Source organism: Giraffa tippelskirchi, chromosome 5, assembly GCF_054371585.1.
Source record: "Giraffa tippelskirchi isolate mGirTip1 chromosome 5, T2T-mGirTip1v1.2.pri, whole genome shotgun sequence".
Lineage (NCBI taxonomy): Eukaryota > Metazoa > Chordata > Mammalia > Artiodactyla > Giraffidae > Giraffa > Giraffa tippelskirchi.
The window spans coordinates 75,059,174-75,074,085 of record NC_137279.1 but is presented as its reverse complement, the minus strand read 5'-3'; the positions used below and the strand labels follow the sequence as shown (position 1 = coordinate 75,074,085).

The following is a 14,912-nucleotide window of genomic DNA, read 5'->3' as shown; positions in this document are numbered from 1 at the left end:
TAACGAGTCCTTCTCAACAGGGAGAAACTGAGGTGGACACTAGGAAGAACTGTCCCAGAGTCAGGCTGGTTGAGTTTGGAGCCATGTGGTCTTCCTTTGTGTGGAGTTTAAATAATTTGAGATATTTTCTTGTCTGAGGTTGAAGTTGGATGAGTAGAAGTTTTGCATGAGGGCAGGGAGATGGCGATTAAAGTTTCCAGAACTTTCTGGAAAGGACTGGGAGCTGGGGGCACTGCAGCAAAGCCACGGGTGGGGAAGAACACTCAGGAACAGCTTTCTAAGATATGGCTCCCCTTCCCCTCTTGAGGTGATGAGTTGTGAAGCCCAAGGCCCGCATCTGGGTTTGACTCGGGAAACCCACTGACCCAGCGTTTCTTCCGTCACGCGGTTTTCAGTCAGTAAGTCACCTCTGACCCGACACTGTCAGCACGTGACACTGTTTATTCACTTCTCTCTCCACTTTGACATCTCCTCCCTCAATTACCAAAGAGTGACTTTCTTCAGGGTTTCCTTCTTCTTCGGCATGGTTTAGGAATATTCCATCTGCAGGAAACAAGACAACCGTACCCCACAGAACAAAGGGCAGTTATTTGCTCACCAGTGGTTTAGGAGACGACTGTCAGGGCTGCCACCCAGCCCTAGGTTTCTCTCCCTCTTGTCTCCACCTTCCTCAGCCTGAGGCTCTCTCCCCTGGGGGACCCGGAGCCTGCCTCCCTGTTCATGCACTGATGGAGGCAGCTGTTTTGTCCATCATGTCCATCAAAAGTGCTGGGATTCTTTGATGGGCCTGACTTAGCAAAAACGTCCTCCCTCCAACACCCAGTCGGGGTTGCTAGAGGGGCACTATGTGCTCCACGCGGGGGCCTCAGGGATGGGATGGGGGTGCCCAGTGCACACTTTCCCCTCAGGGATGGGATGGGGGGCCCAGTGCACACTTTCCCCATGGGATGGAATGGGGGGCCCAGTGCACACTTTCCCCTCAGGGATGGGATGAGGGGCCCAGTGCACACTTCCCCTCAGGGTTGGGATGGGCACCCCAGTGCACACTTTCCCCCTCAGGGATGGGATGGGGGGTCCAGTGCACACTTCCCCTCAGGGATGGGATGGGGGGCCCAGTGCACACTTCCCCTCTCAGGGATGGGATGGGAGGCCCCAGTGCACACTTTCGCCTGGGATGGGATGGGGGGCCCAGTACACACTTTCCCCTCAGGGATAGGATGGGGGGCCCAGTGCACACTTTCCCCATGGGATGGAATGGGGGGCCCAGTGCACACTTTCCCCTCAGGGATGGGATGGGGGCCCCAGTGCACATTTTCCCCCTCAGGGATGGGATGGGTGCCCCAGTGCACACTTTCCCCTCAGGGATGGGATGGGGGGCCCAGTGCACACTTTCCCCCTGGGATGGGATGGGGGGCCCAGTGCACACTTTCCCCTCAGGGATGGGATGGGGGGCCCAGTGCACACTTTCCCCATGGGATGGAATGGGGGGCCCAGTGCACACTTCCCTCTCAGGGACGGGATGGGGGGGCCCAGTGCATATTTTCCCCCTCAGGGATGGGATGGGTGCCCCAGTCCACACTTTCCCCCTCAGGGATGGGATGGGTGCCCCAGTGCACACTTTCCCCTCAGGGATGGGATGGGGGGCCCAGTGCACACTTTCCCCTCAGGGATGGGATGGGGGGCCCAGTGCACACTTTCCCCTCAGGGATGGGATGGGGGGCCCAGTGCACACTTTCCCCATGGGATGGAATGGGGGGCCCAGTGCACACTTCCCTCTCAGGGACGGGATGGGGGGGCCCAGTGCATATTTTCCCCCTCAGGGATGGGATGGGTGCCCCAGTGCACACTTTCCCCCTCAGGGATGGGATGGGGGGCCCAGTGCACACTTTCCCCTCAGGGATGGGATGGGAGGCCCCAGTGTACACTTTCCCTTGGGATGGGATGGGGGGCCCCAGTGCACACTTCCCCTCAGGGATGGGATGGGGGGCCCCAGTGCACACTTTCCCCCTCAGGGATGGGATGGGGGGCCCAGTGCACACTTTCCCCCTCAGGGATGGGATGGGGGGCCTAGTGCACACTTTCCCCCTCAGGGATGGGATGGGTGCCCCAGTCCACACTTTCCCCCTCAGGGATGGGATGGGGGGCCCAGTGCACACTTTCCCCTCAGGGATGGGATGGGAGGCCCCAGTGTACACTTTCCCTTGGGATGGGATGGGGGGCCCCAGTGCACACTTCCCCTCAGGGATGGGATGGGGGGCCCCAGTGCACACTTTCCCCCTCAGGGATGGGATGGGTGCCCCAGTGCACACTTTCCCCCTCAGGGATGGGATGGGGGGCCCAGTGCACACTTTCCCCCTCAGGGATGGGATGGGGGGCCTAGTGCACACTTTCCCCCTCAGGGATGGGATGGGTGCCCCAGTCCACACTTTCCCCCTCAGGGATGGGATGGGGGGCCCAGTGCACACTTTCCCCTGGGATGGGATGGGGGGCCCAGTGCACACTTTCCCCCTCAGGGATGGGATGGGGGCCCAGTGCACACTTTCCCCTCAGGGATGGGATGGGGGGCCCAGTGCACACTTTCCTCCTCAGGGATGGGATGCGGGGCCCCAGTGCACACTTCCCCCCCTGGGATGGGTTGGGGGGCCCAGTGCACACTTTCCTCCTCAGGGATGGGATGGGGGCCCCAGTGCACACTTTCCCCTCAGGGATGGGATGGGTGCCCCAGTCCACACTTTCCCCCTCAGGGATGGGATGGGGGGCCCAGTGCACACTTTCCCCTGGGATGGGATGGGGGGCCCAGTGCACACTTTCCCCCTCAGGGATGGGATGGGGGCCCAGTGCACACTTTCCCCTCAGGGATGGGATGGGGGGCCCAGTGCACACTTTCCTCCTCAGGGATGGGATGCGGGGCCCCAGTGCACACTTCCCCCCCTGGGATGGGTTGGGGGGCCCAGTGCACACTTTCCTCCTCAGGGATGGGATGGGGGCCCCAGTGCACACTTTCCCCTCAGGGATGGGATGGGTGCCCCAGTCCACACTTTCCCCCTCAGGGATGGGATGGGGGGCCCAGTGCACACTTTCCCCTCAGGGATGGGATGGGTGCCCCAGTCCACACTTTCCCCTCAGGGATGGGATGGGAGGCCCCAGTGTACACTTTCCCTTGGGATGGGATGGGGGGCCCCAGTGCACACTTTCCCCCTCAGGGATGGGATGGGTGCCCCAGTGCACACTTTCCCCCTCAGGGATGGGATGGGGGGCCCAGTGCACACTTTCCCCCTCAGGGATGGGATGGGGGGCCTAGTGTACACTTTCCCCCTCAGGGATGGGATGGGTGCCCCAGTCCACACTTTCCCCCTCAGGGATGGGATGGGGGGCCCAGTGCACACTTTCCCCCTCAGGGATGGGATGGGGGCCCAGTGCACACTTTCCCCCTCAGGGATGGGATGGGGGCCCAGTGCACACTTTCCCCTCAGGGATGGGATGGGGGGCCCAGTGCACACTTCCCCCTGGGATAGGTTGGGGGGCCCAGTGCACACTTTCCTCCTCAGGGATGGGATGCGGGGCCCCAGTGCACACTTCCCCCTGGGATAGGTTGGGGGGCCCAGTGCACACTTTCCTCCTCAGGGATGGGATGGGGGCCCCAGTGCACACTTCCCCCTGGACCACTTCTTCTTCCCTATCCACAGCCTCTCTCTAGCTGCTCACCTGGCACCCGGACTCCCTCTCACGGCTTCAGAGATCACTTCCACTTGGCTAATTCACTCCTTTTCTGCATCTCGAGCTCTGATTCTCTTCTAATATCTCACCGTATGCATCCACAGAGCATTTCTACTTGATGTCTTCAAATTCATCCTCATAGGAAAAAAATTAATTATTTCCCCCTACCATTACCCTTTTCTCACGCATATACACCTTGACTCTCCAGTTATTCCTGTCTTGGACCAGTCCTCCTCCAGCCTCCCAAATCACATTAAGCTCGACACCCTGGAAATTCTGGAACCCACTCCCTCTCCACTGTACCGACAGTCACCTTAAGCTGGACAACAGAAACATCCACTCCTGCTTTCTTCCAAAAGCACCCAGTCTTCTCATCCCTTTCATATCAACCTTTCTAAGACACCATTGCTTCCTATCACACACTCCCCCAGAGGCCTGCTCTCTCCCCATTGCCACCTACAAGTCCTTCTCCCTGAGCCTGGCATTCAAGACTCCTTGTGAAGCAGCCTCCTCTAACTTTATGGACTCTCGCTCTTCCCTTAATGGACTCAGGCTCATCTCAAATGACCACAAGTGTTCCTGCCTCTTCATTCTTCTTCCTGTAGCTTCCCAAAGGCCATCCTCCTGGTGGTCTTCCTTGACTACTTTTGCCCAGCAACTTCCCTGCCACTGTTCCCTGCCGAGACACATCTGGGTGTGTCTGTGCCCATTCTGCTCTTGCGTTCCAAACTGCATCAAAGTTCCTGGACAGAACAGTCACTGTTGCTTTCAGATACCTTGGGAGAGCCTGTTCTGGGTCAAAATGAACTCATGTGTATGGAAGCTCTTGGAACATCCGGAGTCCTGTTGGGTGGAGCTGTGCTTTGGTGTTTCACCAGCCTGGAGGGCAGGGACAGAGACACTGGAAGAAAGTGCTGAAGGAGGAGCCTCGTGGAGAGCGTGGTAGTTAAGCCCAGCCCTCTGGCGGGGCGAGACCCACACCTGGCACCAGAAGATATGACCAGAGCTACAGTCCCAGCCAGCCTGCTAACCAGCTATGGGACTCTGAGCGAGTCACTTAGCCTCTTTAAGCTTCAGTTCCCTCAGCGGAATGAGGAGCATTATTCCATGGCTCTGCCTGCATCCAGGGTCACTGGGGGTTGATGCGAGGAGACATAAAATAGGCTGGAGAAGGAGCGTTTACCCACTGACCTGGCGCCAGCCTGGCCTGCCTCTGAGGGACAAAGAAAGGGCAAGAAGGAAGCCCAGCCCACCCTCAGTGGAAAGCTCTGCAGCAGTCTGGCCCTCAGCAGGCTGTGGGGAGAACAGGAGCTGATCAAAGGCCAGGGTTGTAAACAGCAAGGCAGGCACCCCTCCCCAGGCCGGAAACCTGCAGACTGACTCCATCTGACAGCCTGCAGGCCGCCAGCAGGCCCTTCCTGCCCTCTAGTGGACCCAGCTGGGAGGTGCATGCACTGATGTAGCCACGCTGCAGGCAGAGCTGCCTACCCTCAAGGTCTTCTGAAAGCCACTGTGCAGTAGGCTGTACACTCTGTCATCTTAGAGAATTCTCAGCAGCCCTTCAAGGTCTTCCTTATCATCCGCATCTCACAGACGGAGATCCTAAGGCTTAGAGGTTGTGGAATTGCACCAGCCCACGTGTTCACAATGGTGGAGCAGGGGTTCCCAGGCCAGAGGGTACATGGAGGGGTCTAGACCCCGTCACAGGAGAATCAGGGTAGCTGCCTCTGCAAAGGCCTCCTGAGAGACCTCCCCCTCCTTCTGCTCCTTGGCCACTCCCCTTTTGGCAGCCTGATTCCCTCAGGCAACTTCTGTCCAAGAGGGGGCAGAGCCTGTGGCTCACGGCCCCTTTTCTCTAAGGTAGGGGTCCACAAGCTTTCTGTGAAGAGCCAAAGTGTAAATATTTCAAGCTTTGTGGGCCATATGGTCCATTTAAACCCCCTCTGCTGTTGTAGTGAGATATGATACGTAAAAGAATGAGCTCATGGCTGTGTCCCAGTAAAACTTTATAGACACTGAGATTTGAATGTCATATAATTTTCAGGTGTCATGAAATATTATTCTATTTTGAAGCTTTTAAACTATTTGAAAACGTCAAAACCCATCCTTAGCTTGCAGGCAGCACAAAAACAGGCAGCAGGGACTTCCCGACCCGGTTCCTGTTCTAAGATGCAAGTCTGTCTCTAAAGCACTCAGGCTTCAGCTCTTCCGTCTGACCGCGCCTTCTTTGTCCCTTGCTCTATTTCTCCTTCCCGTCCCTCAGGGAGGCTGGAAGCGGGGGCCTGCTCTGTCCCCCTCTCCCACCTCTCCCATGGACCCTCATTCTTGCTACTTCAGCTCCCAAGTTTGGGGCAGGGACCTCCAGCATCCACTCCCTTCCAGCCTCTGCTCAGCCACAAAGCTTTTGTCCAGCCACCCCAGATGGCTTCACAGTCCCTTACCTGTCTGTTCTGGAAGTCTGACATCTTCTCCAAACCCCCAGAACTGATATGGAGCACTCTAGAGAGCCCCCTGATGTTGCCGCCGCCCTGACCTGGGTCTGAACCCTGACGATCACCAGCCGGCACGGGGTCGCTGTCTTGTTCTCCAGGCTCTCGTTTTGTCTGTGTTCTCTGCTGCCTTGGTGGAGAAACAATGCAGTGTTGTGACGTGAACACTGAGTCAGGAGCCAGGACCCCTGTGTTCTAGCGTCAGCTCTGAATTTAGGGGAGTCACAGAGTGTTGGGGTACATCAGCATATACAGACCTGGGTCTCAAAAGAGATAAAGATTTGGGCAGAGAGTTCTCACCACCAAAAAAAAAAGTTAACTATGTGAAGCAATGAATGTGTTAACTGAAGGTGCTGTGGTAATCATTTCACAATGTGTGTGTATGTATCAAATCAGCATGGAAGCATGACTTAAACTCACACAATGTATATATATATATATCTGAGTCACTGTACTGCATACCTGAAACATTGCAAATCAGCTACACTTCAAGTTAAAAGTGGGGGAAATAAGCTGTTGTTGACAAGGATTTCTAGATTGTGTTTCAAGCTATATTATGATTCAGTAAAAATAATCCAATATTTCCTTAAAAATTTATACAATGTTGCATGTCAGTTACATCTCAATGATGCCAGAAAAATCTGGAATAACAAAAAAGATATTTATTTGGGAATCAACAGCATACAGTCTCATAACCCTGGAAGATGCCTGGGAAGGGAAGAAGGCTGAAAAACACCCACAGGGCCTGTCTTAACCCTTTGTGGCCAGGAGGTGGCAGCACAGGCCACTGAGGGGTGTTCTGAGGGGCAGGGGAGGGCGGCTGGACAGAGACAGACAGCCCCCTCCAACCAGGAGGTCAGCCTAAGGGCCTCTCAAAGAGGTCACGTCCTCTTCCCCACCTCAGTGCACACACCACTTGCTGCTTGTCTAGTGTTCAGGTGTAGGAGGAGAGGGACGCTGAATCAGAGGGTACATGTGTATGGAAGTAGAAAGACACATAGCTTTTGCCAACTAAAACCCTACTGGATGGGGATCGAGCAGGGGTTACACTGCCAGGAGCCCTGAATTAGGAGCCCAAAGGTACCAGTCGTTTAGGGAGTGGTGGGGGAGCATTGGCTGCCCACTTCCAGGATGCCTGGGTGTCTCCTAGCTGTGTGGCCTTGGGCAAGTTACTCAACCTCTCTGTGCCTCAGTCTCTTCAGCTTTGTTTGCTGGGCTGCATTGCGCCATGTGGGATCTTTCACTGGGTGCATGGGCTTTGCTCTGGCTGTGGCGTACAGGCTCTAGAGCACATGGGCTCAGGAGTTGCAACGTGGGGCTTGGTTGCCCTGTGGCATGTGGGGTCTTAGTTCCCCGACCAGGGATCCAACCTGTGTCCCCTGCATTGGAAGGCATTACCTTAACTACTGGACCACCAGGGAAGCCCTGCTTCAAGTTTAAGATAGGGACAAGGATGGTATCTGTCTCCATAGCGTTGTGTAAGTATCAGATGATGAACCAATACCTGAAAACCCCTTAGAATGGTGCTGGCATATAAGGTGTTTCATATATATTAGCAACTAATGTTACCTTTAAAATCCACACTGAAGGGGAAACTTTCCAGGTCCCTCCTTCCCATGAAGACGCCCCAAGATCTCAGCCTGAGGACTCAGAAAGGTAGCAGCCATGTCAGATCAGCCCCTGGAGAAGGGTCCTGGCAGACACATAGCAGATCGCTTCACCCCAAACCCTCAGATTCCAGAGGCCATGCCAGTGGTAGGGCCAGAGGGTACCCACCTCCTTACCCTCATGTCCTGTGTACCTGACCAGGATCTAGCAGCTTCCTGTACCAGTCTCCAGGAGGAACTGGTGTTTGTGTGTGGATACATGTGTGTATATACAGAAGATGGGGGGCTGTCTCTTTTTCCCTCACTACCCCAATTTGTTTCTGAATCTGAAGTCAAATGAAGTGATGGAAAGAACCCCAGCTGGGCATTAGGAGACCCAGGTGCCAGTCCTTGCTGTGTGACTTTGGGTGCCTTTCTCTCCCTCTCTGACCTCAGTGTCTCAAAGGTGCCTTCTAATGCTGCTGTTTCACGGTCTTTGAGTGGGCTTGCGGTTCCTCCCCCTGGTCTCACCGCTGCAGCCAGCCTCCTCTCCCACGGCCTTCCTCATCCTCCTCCTCCCGACTCCAGTGTCCTTGTCGAAGGCTCCTAGACCGAGTAATGAGGTGAGCTGTGAGAGTGAGTGAGAGAAGACAGACAGCGTTCCAGCCTATCAGCTTCTCTTTCCCTTCTTTCCCCGATGCTTCTCAGAGTTTGGGAGGTGGGCCCTGACTGCCAGTTTAGCAAACAGCTGGGCCTCTGGGAACTGGAGTCTAAAAACAGCTAAGGGGCAGACACAGCTGGAGGCCAGAAGCCTAGGAGCAGTCTGCACGAGGGAGGGAGGCCTCTGGCCCCGCCTTGGGGTCCAGGCCTGGGACCTGCCCTGCCCATCACCCCCTGAAGCCGCTCAGAACTCTGCCTCTGCCCCGGCCAGCAGCCCTCTCCCACGACGCTCTGGAGACACGCAGGCTTGCCCTGGAGGAAGAGGGTGGCGGAGTTGGAAGCTCCCAACCTTACAGAGCTTTAATCCTAAAGGGGATGCTGGCATCTGGGAAGCCACGTTGACCACCAGGAGCCTGAGCTCACAAGTCTCTTCAGGATGAGAAAGGGGGGGATCCTCTCCTGCCCCGCTGGAGGTGTTGGCCGCCAAAGGGAGACGGGGCTCTGTCTGCTCTCCCTGATTGCTTGTCAGCAACAGAGAAACACTTCCTGGGCCTGGAAAACCACAAAGTGCTGAAAGGACAGCTGTACTAGGCTGTGGGGGTCAAAAGAACTGAATCCAGATCCATAAGCAGGATTCGATAGATAACTTGGGGGACCCAATACAACACAAAAATGCTGGGCCCCTGGTTCGAAAAGTATTCAAAATTTCAAGAAGGCAACAATAAAGCTTTAAATCAAGCATGGAGCCTCCTGTGTGTGGGCCCCTCCAAGCACAGGGCCCTGTGTGATGCATGATCACAGGCCCTAGCAGCCCACCCTGCCTGGAACCATCATTTACTAAACGCCTACCATGTGCTAGACTCTTCATATGCAGTATCTCACTTAATTCTCAAATAGCTCTGTGAGGTAGGTATGTGTTTGTCCTCTGCACAGATGAGCAAATTTAGGCTCAGAGAAGTTAAACCCTTTGCCCAAAGACACAGGGGCTAATGAGCGGTGCTCAGTCACTCAGTCATGTCTGACTCTTTGTGACCCTTTGGACTGTAGCCCACCAGGCTCCTCTTTCAGGCAAGAATACTGGAGGGGGTTGCTATTTCCTTTTCCAGGGGATCTTCCTGACCCAGGGATCAAACCTGCGTCTCCTGTGTCTCCTGCATTGCAGGTTGATTCTTTACCCGCTGAGCCATGAGGGAAGCCCAGTGAGTGGTATGTAAATCTGGATTTTTCCGAGGCTAGAACCTGTGTTCTTCTCTTGAGTGGTGCTGCCTCTGATGGGCAGTCTCTGCGGGCTGCTGGGAGCATGACCTCTGAGTGTGAGCACCATGAGGTTGTGGCTGAGACTCTCTCCCCTGGCTTGGCCTGCTCTATGTTGGGCTCTGGTGTCTGGAGGGGGCCTGCAGCTTGGTTTGAGCAATGAAGCATTGCAGAAAGCACATATGCCCTCGACTCAGACCTGGATTTGTATTCAGCCCTGCCTCTCACTGTGGACCTTCCCTGGTGGCTCAGACAGTAAAGAATCTGCCTGCAATGCAGGCAACCCAGGTTCCATCCTCTAGATCCCCTAGAGAAAGGAATGTCTACCTACTGCAATATTCTTGCCTGGAGAATTTCGTGGACAGAGGAGCCTGAGTGGTTTGTAGTTCATGGGGTTGCGAAGAGCTGGACATGACTGAGAGGCTAACGCTTTCACTCACTGCTGCTGCTACTGCTGCTAAGTTGCTTTAGTCGTGTCTGACTCTGTGCGACCCCATAGACGGCAGCCCACCAGGCTCCTTCGTCCCTGGGATTCTCCAGGCAAGAATATTGGAGTGGGTTGCCATTTCCTTCTCCAGTGCATGAAAGTGAAAAGTGAAAAGTGAAAGTGAAGTCGCTCACTCGTGTCTGACTCTTCGCGACCCCATGGGCTGTAGCCTACCAGGCTCCTCCGTCCATGGGGTTTCCCAGGCAAGAGTACCGGAGTGGGGTGCCATTGCCTTCTCCGTTTCACTCACTAGGGACCAGGAAAGTCACTTGATCACTTATAAGCCTTAGTTTCCTCATCTGTAAAATGGGATAACAATGTCTACTTAATGTCATCAGTCAGTCAGTTCAGTTGTTCACTTGTGTCTGGCTCTTTGCGACCACATGGACTGCAGCATGCCAGGCCTCCTTGTCCATCACTAGCTCCCGAAGTTTACTCAAACTCATGTCCATTGAGTTGGTGATGCCATCCAACGATCTCATCCTCTGTCGTCCCTTCTCCTCCTGCCTTCAATCTTTCCCAGCATCAGGGTCTTTTCAAAGGGAATGGCAAACCACTTCAGTATTCCTGCCTTGAGAACCCCATGAACTTAATGTCATCATGAGCATTAATTCTGATCTGCATAGGGTGCCTGACACATAACAGACACCCGTAAAGTAAATTCCCATCAGGAAAACACATTGGTTGCTACCTTCTCCCTACTTTTCCTTTCTTTGGCAAGCCTCCCCACCCCCTCAGCTGCCTCCCTGAACTTCTTTGAAGCTCTGTCTCTAGGGCTTCTCCTCCAGGCCCGGCTAGTGAGAGATCCCTCAGCTCCTCTTTCTGTAAGAACCTGGCAATTTCATCGGGTTTCGAAAGAAAGTGAAAGAAAGTAAAAGTGAAGTTGCTCAGTCATGTCTGACTCTTTTACAAGTCCATGGACTGTAGCCCACCAGGCTCCTCCGTCCATGGGGTTCCCCAGGCAAGAATTCTGGAGTGGGTAGCCATTCCCATCTCCAGGGGATCTTCCCAATCCAGGGATGGAACCTGGGTCTCCCACACTGCAGGCAGATTCTTCACCCTCTGAGCCCTCAGGGCTTCCCTGGTGTTTTCGGTTTCGAGGTTTATGACTAATCATGCCAGGGAGAGTGACAGTGCCTAATGCAGGGAAATCACCAAGTTCCTAGATTCTCACAGAGTCTCGGGTCTGAGTCCTTTGTGGGGAGGTGGCTCAGCCCTGTTGCTGAGGCGCCACCCCCCTTCTTTCCTCAGAGGGGCTCCCCAGCCCCACTTTCCTCTTCCCATCCCCTACCAGAGAAAAGCAGGTTGGCCACTTCCGCAGGGAGGCTTCTTCCCCAGGAAGCCTCCCACCCACTGGGTCCAGGGCAGGATCTGGGGGCCTTCTTATCTGGAGGGAGAGGTTTGGGTTTCTAACAGCTTCTGGCTGAAGTCTCTTATCTACTCGACTCTCACCCCCTTAGGGACAGTCCCTGGGGACAGAGTCCCCTTTCTGTCCCTCTCAGCCTGAGCCAGGAGGAGGCGGGAGACGGCTGCCCGGGGCCACACTCGTGGCCTGAGAAACCCTCTGGTGCCCAAGCAGATATCCATAGGAAGGACTGATGCTGAAGCTCCAATACTTTGGCCACCTGATGCCAAGAGCTGCCTCATTGGAAAAGACCCTGATGCTGGGCAAGATTGAAGGCGAGAGGAGAAGGGGACGACAGAGGAAGAGATGGTTGGATGGCAATCACCGACTCCATGGACATGAGTTTGAGTAAACTCTTGGAGTTGGTGATGGACAGGGAGGCCTGGCGTGCTGCGGTTCATGGGGTCACACAGAGTTGGACACAACTGAGCGACTGAACAACAACAACCCAAGAAAAGACAGCAGGGCCTCCCCCCCACCCCCAGCCAGCTGCGGCGTCAGGCTGCCCTAGGTGACACCTGCTCCTTTGCCTCTCTTCAGGAGTAAATACTGGGTCAGGTTCAGTCACCAGACGTTTAACTGAGAGTGGAGCCGTGAGTTTGTAAATGGCTTGGATCCTGAGGAAGAAACGCAGAGTGGTATTACTAGCCCCGAGGGGCCAGGGGCCAGCTCACTGTGGCAAACAACAGGCCTGGGATCCGGACGGGTCACAATGCCCTCCTTCCCCTTGCCACTGTGGGCACTGCCAGATGCCCACCTAGGAGGCAGGCTGTCATGTGGAGAAGCTGGCTCCCTGGAATAGGTCTCTCTTGCCAGGTCATGTGGCACTCAGTTCTGCTCTGGGGCTGCCTGCTGTATTCAATATCATAGCTGCTCACACCTCTTCATGCAGATAGACTTATCATCACTGCCCGGCCTCTCAGGTCCATTTTCACCTGTGGGGACCCAACACAGCCAGATGTGCTTTGACCAGACATGCTTGTTCATGCAGATGTAGGGGCCCTGCACCTAACTGATCCCTCAGTTGTGTCTGAGCTGAGCAGGCTTACTGCTCCCTCATGCAGATGGGGTGTGTTCCTGGGAGGCCCTGGCAGTCTTCACCATTCTGGCCATGGGCTCAACCCTGAGAAAAGGGGACTGTGAGTATAACCCCCCACCTCCTCCTCGCTTCTGCAGGTGTGCGCCCACGCCAGGGCCCGTCTGGATTGCTTCTGGCTCCTGACTCCCGCTGACCCTTCCTGTCTGCCTGGCTCCCTCCCACTCCTCAGGCCACACCTGGCAGCCGCTGGGAGCCTCAGCCCCTCCCTGGCTGCAGGAAAAGGGGAAGCTGGCCTGGGAGGAGCCCCCAGGAAAATGAGCCATGGCTCCAGGGAACAATGGTCCCCGGGTTGGGCTCCCAAGGTGTGGTGGCAAAGGGCTCCCAGTGGACCTGGTGGGACAGGCTAGGCTGGGAACCTTGGTTCCTTTGGGCCGAGGTGGGAGGGTTCCCCGGCCCCGGCCTGGCCCAGGGCTGCTGATGAGCTGGAGTTCGGAGAGGGTGCTGGAAGGAGCACAGCCCACCTGGTGTTGCTCCAGGCTCTGCCAGCCTCGGAGACCAGCAGTGTGAGTCACCCTCTGAGGCCGCCGCAGCCTCCTGTCCTCCCTCTGAGGCCGCCACAGCCTCCTGTCCTCCCGCGGGGACTGGGGAGGCTGGGGGCGTGGCATCCTCAGCCTGGGCCCGTCAGAGCTGGGAGGACCACTTGGGGGAGAGGACAGCTGGGTCCAAGCCCTCTTCTCTCAGCAGGTAGTGAGCACTGGCTGGGCACCGGCCACCACTCCCGCTGCCCCATTAAGACGAAATGCCTCACCGATGGATGCCAGATGGCGTCCACATCCGTCCATGCCCGCCCTCAGGGCTCCAGCCCGGGGCCTCCCTGGCTCTGGCCGTCTTGCCCATGCGCCGTGTTTTCTCTGCGGTGCTCCCCTCCTCTGTTGGAATGGGGCTGCTGGAGCTGGAGGTCGGAACAGCGCCCATCCGGGCCCAAGCCGCTTGGGCTGGGGACGGGGCACACGAGGGAACTCCAAGGAGCACAGCACTGCCCTCCCCAGGCCCCAGGCAGCTGCCTGCCCTCCAGTGTCCCCTCTCTTGCTTCATCCTCACTCTGGGGCTGGGCTGCCGTGTGTGAAGAGTGCTGCAGGTGTCCTGGAGCGTCTTCTACCTCCTTCAACTGGTGGTGGTGGATGGCTGGAGACCTGCGGGCATCGGGCAGGCCGGTCACCTGGCACCCCTCCCTGGAGACCTCTCTTCACGTGCAAAGCAGATCTAGAAGAGAGGCTGGGGGCTTTGTGGGGGTTGGCAGAGAGCTGCTGGGACCAGCCCGGGCCCCTCTTGCCTCCCCAGGGGTCTGTGTCCTCCACTCGGCAAAGCACAAGTCTGTGGTGTCCAACCCCATTGTCTCGTCACTGGAGCATTGTTGACTGTTAGGGGTGCTCATCTCTGCCCTAAGAGACTTGGAGAATGATTTCTCTTACACACGTCTTGTTATATTTCCATCTTGGGCACCCGCCTGCCGTCCCAACCCTTACTGCAATTCTGGCTGCAGGGGCCTCCGGAGGCTGTATTGCCCCACCCCCGAGTCCTCTCCCGGCCCCAGGTACCATCCCCACCAGCCCCCAGATGATTGAGAACCAGGGTGTGCATGTGTGTGCGCGCGTGCTGGGTGGCTTAGGTGCTTAAATGTTCTCAGACAAACTTGGAGCAAAGACTTCACCACCTCCCCAGCTTCCTGGACTTCACCTCCAAGTCAGAGTCTCCCGGGAGGCCCGTCTGGCCCATTTCTCCCGGTACTGGGTGTCCAGGTGGGGAGAAGGTGTGGTCCCTGCCCTTGTCCCCTGCCCTTTCACTTCCTTCCCCGAGGACTTCCCAGATCTCCTCCCAAGGTCACGGCAGGGCTGGGACTCTCCACTCAGACCTGCGCTCTGACCTCCCTTCTCCTGAGCAGGGCCCACAGCCGGGCCCGCCCTTGCCCTGCACCTGCCCCTCAGGAGGAGCGGGTAGGTGCCTCAACGAGGCCGGGACTCTGTCTAATTATGGAGCAGGCTCTTGGCAACGGGGCGGCTCCCGGCAGGGCGTGTAGCGTCTCTGGCACCCTGGCTAATGAGATAGCGCGGAGCCAGCTGACAGAGGCAGGCTCTGTAATTTACGGAGGCCTAATTGCCGTGGAGGCTATTGGTTTTTAATGTGATCAGGAGCAAAGGCCTTCTTCTTTTTTTTTTCCTCCCTTTAATCTGTCCAACTGGGAGAAATGGAGTTCTGGTCTCACCTCATATGTTGT

General features: G+C 56.3%; 1 protein-coding gene across 1 annotated transcript; it reads right to left on the bottom strand.

Moving 5' to 3' along the window:
- Positions 1-421: 421 nt before the first annotated feature.
- Positions 422-13,986, bottom strand: LOC145506435 (uncharacterized). Its single transcript, XM_081491105.1, has 8 exons — positions 13,739-13,986; positions 13,446-13,589; positions 8,324-8,398; positions 7,776-7,846; positions 6,159-6,336; positions 4,494-4,596; positions 3,706-3,852; positions 422-543 (listed from the first exon to the last, which is right to left on the bottom strand). Exons 2-6 carry the CDS (start codon positions 13,532-13,534, stop codon positions 4,515-4,517), a joined length of 495 nt encoding a protein of 164 aa, XP_081347231.1. The 5' UTR covers positions 13,535-13,589; positions 13,739-13,986; the 3' UTR covers positions 422-543; positions 3,706-3,852; positions 4,494-4,514.
- Between the last annotated feature and the right edge of the window lie 926 nt (positions 13,987-14,912).

Excerpts from the sequence above, each read along its gene's own strand:
- LOC145506435 (XM_081491105.1), bottom strand. The coding sequence starts at position 13,534 with ATGGGCAAGACGGCCAGAGCCAGGGAGGCCCCGGGCTGGAGCCCTGAG. Across the intron at positions 7,847-8,323 it reads AGAGGAGGCTGGCTGCAGCG|GCTGAGATCTTGGGGCGTCT; the intron begins GTGAGACCAGGG and ends CTGAGTCCTCAG. Across the intron at positions 6,337-7,775 it reads CTTCAGTGTGGATTTTAAAG|GCAGCAGAGAACACAGACAA; the intron begins GTAACATTAGTT and ends TTCTCCACCAAG.